This window comes from Indicator indicator, chromosome 11 (genome assembly GCF_027791375.1).
Source record: "Indicator indicator isolate 239-I01 chromosome 11, UM_Iind_1.1, whole genome shotgun sequence".
Lineage (NCBI taxonomy): Eukaryota > Metazoa > Chordata > Aves > Piciformes > Indicatoridae > Indicator > Indicator indicator.
Window position 1 is genome coordinate 34,728,744 of NC_072020.1, and position 4,452 is coordinate 34,733,195.

Consider the following 4,452-nt stretch of genomic DNA (forward strand, 5'->3'; position numbering starts at 1 on the left):
CTGCCAGCTCCAGGTTGGCCTCTGAATGGGCTGCACATTTTAGCAAGTACTTAGCACTTGGGAGGCTGGGAGGAAACAACTTCTGGGGCTTTTGTAGTAGGTTTCTGTCTGATCTGAAGACCAAGCACTGCAGTGACCAAAGAGCAGCAGGGACACATGGCAAGAATGTACCTCATGTACTAGGCTCCTTTCATGTCAACCCTGTTTCTTACACAGAAATGCTGCAGTACTCCATTGATTGTGGAGGTGCTTCCTCAGATCTTTGTCTTCAAAGGGAATTTTGTGTGCTCTTCTTGCTTCCCTTCCTAATGGCTTCATATTTCCAGGGTTAACTTCACAATTTTGCATTGCTAACAATTTCCATTGTTTTTATTTTAGATTTGAAGTTTTATGGAGTCCAAGTGCAAGGTTTCTGTTTAGGTTCTTGGGTGATCTGTCTCTTGATCAATAAATAAGTTGAAGAGGAGTGGTGATACACTACTCTCTGTAGTGTAGTTGTAGTTGTTACAGTGAGTGCTAAGCTTTTGCCGTTGCCAAGCCATAGCAATGGAAAATCATCCATAATGTGCATGCTATTGGATTGTGGCATGTGTTCTTCTGGTTTTCTGTTGAGGTTACTGACATACTAAGCTTCAGCAAAAGGGTTAAATAAAGCTTGAGCTATGAGTTTGAAATTCTGCGTGACACATCTGCTCTATATCACCACAGTGTGCCAGAAACTGCTATTAGTATGTGAGATCTGCAGACAAAAATGACTGCAGTGCAATTTAAAATCACACATATCCTCCCTTTAGGGACGTTGTTGTTCGGTGGACTACAACATAGTTTTGGGGGGAAAAAACAACCAAACTAACAAACAAACAAACAAAAAGTTCATTTATATGTAAATACAACTTGAAGGCTGAAAATACCCAAGCTGCTACAAAGACAGAGGGTCTGTACATGAAGACTAACAGACCTGTTGTGGTTAGAAATTAATAGTTTACAACAACAGAAGTAAAAATAAATGAGGTTGTATTTGAAACCTTACAGGTCAGCATATCAGACTTCTGTAGATATGCTCTAATTAAAGGAGAAAATGGAAAAGCTTCTTCATATTTACTATTTTTAAACAAACTTGAGAGCAGAATCAATGTTTTTCACATGTTCTATTATCAAAACATGCCACGAGTAATATTATTTTAGTTTGACTCATGCCTAGGTTTGTGTGAGTTTTACTTAGTTTGGAGGTGGGATGTGTGGTTTTGGGAATTATTGCACTTCTTTCTCTCTGTTACATGAAAAGAAAATTTTCAGGAAAAGCAGGAGTAATAATGACTTCTATGAGTCTCACAAAATGATGGGAGATACAGGAAATACGGCATTCAAAAGCAGAAAAGTAGGCAAACAAGGAGATGGTGGACATTTGTTGTTTCTTGCAGCAGCATTTGGTTTACTTAATTTTTGTTTCTTATAGTAAAAATATCTCCTTGCTGAAGCATTTTCATTTGGACTTAAAATAGCATAAATTTATTTTGAGAGACATTAACCATCACAAGTTCCTTGCTTACCTGTCACTGTTGGAGATCCAAACCTTAGTTCCTACTAACTTTTACTTTAGCAAGGGAAATGCAGTTTAGTTTTATAGCTGTTTTACAAAAGTCTATGAGAAAAACAAGCAAATGCCTCCTCTAGTAAGTATTAAAGCTCAAACCTGTGCAACCTGTTGTAATTGTAGAATATCTTCTTAAAAATGTCCTGGGGATTTATGTGCTGAACTCAGGTTAATGCTAATAGGAGTTACCTAAATAAATCCTCTGGTGCACTGATAGGATAATAGATCATTTATTTAGTATTGCATTTCACTTTGACTTAATTTTATTTCTGTTTTTTTAATGAAAGCAATTTGGATTGGAGTTTACAGTATAAGGAACTTTTTTTCCTTCCTCTCTGTAGGTGTGCCTCTAAGAAGAGGAAGCCCACGTTAGTCAGTTTTTACTAATCCCGCTGAAGAAAATGAAGCCACGTTTCAGCTTTGCCAATCCTTTTCTCAGCACTCTTGGCTGAATGAGAAATGGTCATGTGATTATGCTGACACCCCAGCATGCATTTTGTACACCTGTGGTTAACTCGTTCCCTATCCATGTGTTTGCTTTTACAAAGTTTTGTCCTCATGATACTGTGCTTTCATTCTGCCAGTATGTGCCCGAAAGGCTGCCTCTGTTCCCACTCTGGAGGTCTGAATGTCAGCTGTAGCAATGCAAACCTCAAGGAAATACCCAGAGATCTCCCTCCAGAAACAGTCCTGCTTTATTTGGACTCCAATCAGATAACATCTATCCCAAATGAAATTTTTAAAGACCTGCACCAACTGAGAGTCCTCAATTTATCAAAAAATGGAATTGAGTTTATAGATGAACATGCCTTTAAAGGGGTAGCAGAAACCTTGCAGACTCTGGATTTGTCTGACAACAGGATTCAAAGTGTGCACAAAAACGCTTTCAACAACTTGAAGGCCAGGGCTAGAATTGCAAACAATCCCTGGCACTGTGATTGCACACTGCAGCAGGTGTTGAGAAGCATGGCCTCTAACCATGAGACAGCCAACAATGTTATCTGCAAGACTTCTGTGCTGGATGAACATGCAGGGAGACCGTTCCTCAATGCTGCCAACGATGCTGACCTCTGCAATCTTCCTAAAAAGACTACTGATTATGCCATGCTGGTCACCATGTTTGGCTGGTTCACCATGGTGATCTCATACGTGGTTTATTATGTCCGACAAAATCAGGAGGATGCAAGGAGGCACCTTGAGTACTTGAAATCCCTGCCAAGCAGGCAAAAGAAACCAGATGAAGCTGATGACATTAGCACTGTGGTATAGTATTCTGAATATAATGACTGCCTTTGTGATGGAAACCAGAGGTTTACTTTTAATGTTTGTTGTAAACATGAAAACTTTGGAGGTTTTTTTCCTGTTTAATTGTTGATCTTTCTAAGAGAAAGTTTTGTCTGGGTGGTATACTTTAATTATTTCTCTGGTGGAATCTTAAAGCGAGTGAATTAATATGTGAAAATTAGTTTAGACCCATTTCACTATTTAATAATGAAATTTATTTTTTTAATTTAAAAAACAAATAAAAACTTAAAGTAAAAAACAGAGTAATTTATAGATCAGAAATCTGTGCAGTGACAGAGCTCATCTGCTTTGGTCAATGCTCATGAAGTAGAAGCGAGGAGTGATAACAAAATGGGCTTTGAGAAGTCCAGGAGCAGAGGATCCTGAAAGGCCACTTCTCTCCCTGGGGTACAAGGTAAAGAGCTGGTGAATAGTAGCCCATTTTTGACTCTTGGTTGTTGTAATGGCAGAGAGGTGCAGCATAGGGACAGCAGAATATCCTGACTCTGAGTGTAAGGGAGTAGTGCTTGGGTAAACTCCCAGAGGCCATTTCAGCAGTACTAAGGAGGAGCCAACACGACTAAGCTGCATTGCAGGACACTGAAGAGAGATAAGTGAGGGAATGCAGTGGGTTTTTGTCTTACATCCACTTACTGCCTCCTGTGAGCTTCAGGCTGGTGTCCCCAGCTATAGGGAGGCTAGCACAAGGCAAAAGCAATGTTCAGACTAGAGTACCACTAATGATAAAAGAAAAAGTTACATAGAATTAGTCTTTTAAATCTGTATATTGGTTTGTAATTAAAAGTGGCTTTATTTTCTAGGGTGCAGCCTTTTTTAAAAAGCTGAAATAAATGAGTATACAGGCTGGGTATATTCTGTTGTGTTACAAAAGTATTTTTGTATGATTTTATGGATAAATGCATGGGAGAATAAAGCCCAGGCAGTTAAATACTGCCTAGGATATGCAATGGGTATTTTCATAGAATCATAGAATGTTTTGGGTTGGAAGGGACCTTGGAAGGTTATCTTGTCCAACCTAGTTTGAAGGGTTTAAAGCTCTGCTGTTTTTAAAAATGGGATGTTTTTCTCTTTTCACAGAAAAAGTTTTCAAAGGGAACAAATTCACATGAATGTTATTCTCTTGTCCTTTATTACTATTACAAAATGGTTCTTGTCTCTGGGTCACTGTAGATCCAACCTAACTGACATTGAAATATGGATTGCAGAAGTGTGGATTAAAAAAATGTGTCAAATGCTGCTTTGCAAAAACAAGTGTAAAAGGACAGTCTTAATTTTTTTTTAAATCCATGGTCCAATCTCCTGTTAGGTTATCTGTTTTTTAGTTTTTTTTTTTTTTTTGTTTTGTTTTTTACAAATACACTTTTTTATATTTTAGAGTGCACAAGCTTGTTTGTAGTCTTCTTTTAGAACATTGTGAAAAGGATATCTGAAGTTAGTTTCAAAGCAGATGAGAGAACAAGAAATAAAATACTTTCTTTTTTCTTTTTAAAATGCATGTAGAGTCAACTTTTTATGTCATCTTTGTGGGCTGAGGCCTTTGTGAGTAGCTGTTC

The 4,452-nt window shown here is 37.9% G+C and overlaps 1 protein-coding gene across 1 annotated transcript; it reads left to right on the forward strand.

The window, feature by feature from the left end:
• Nucleotides 1-2,083: 2,083 nt before the first annotated feature.
• Nucleotides 2,084-2,863, forward strand: LRRC3B (leucine rich repeat containing 3B). The gene has a single exon (XM_054385071.1). It carries the CDS (start codon nucleotides 2,084-2,086, stop codon nucleotides 2,861-2,863), a length of 780 nt encoding a protein of 259 aa, XP_054241046.1.
• The last annotated feature ends 1,589 nt before the right edge of the window (nucleotides 2,864-4,452 follow it).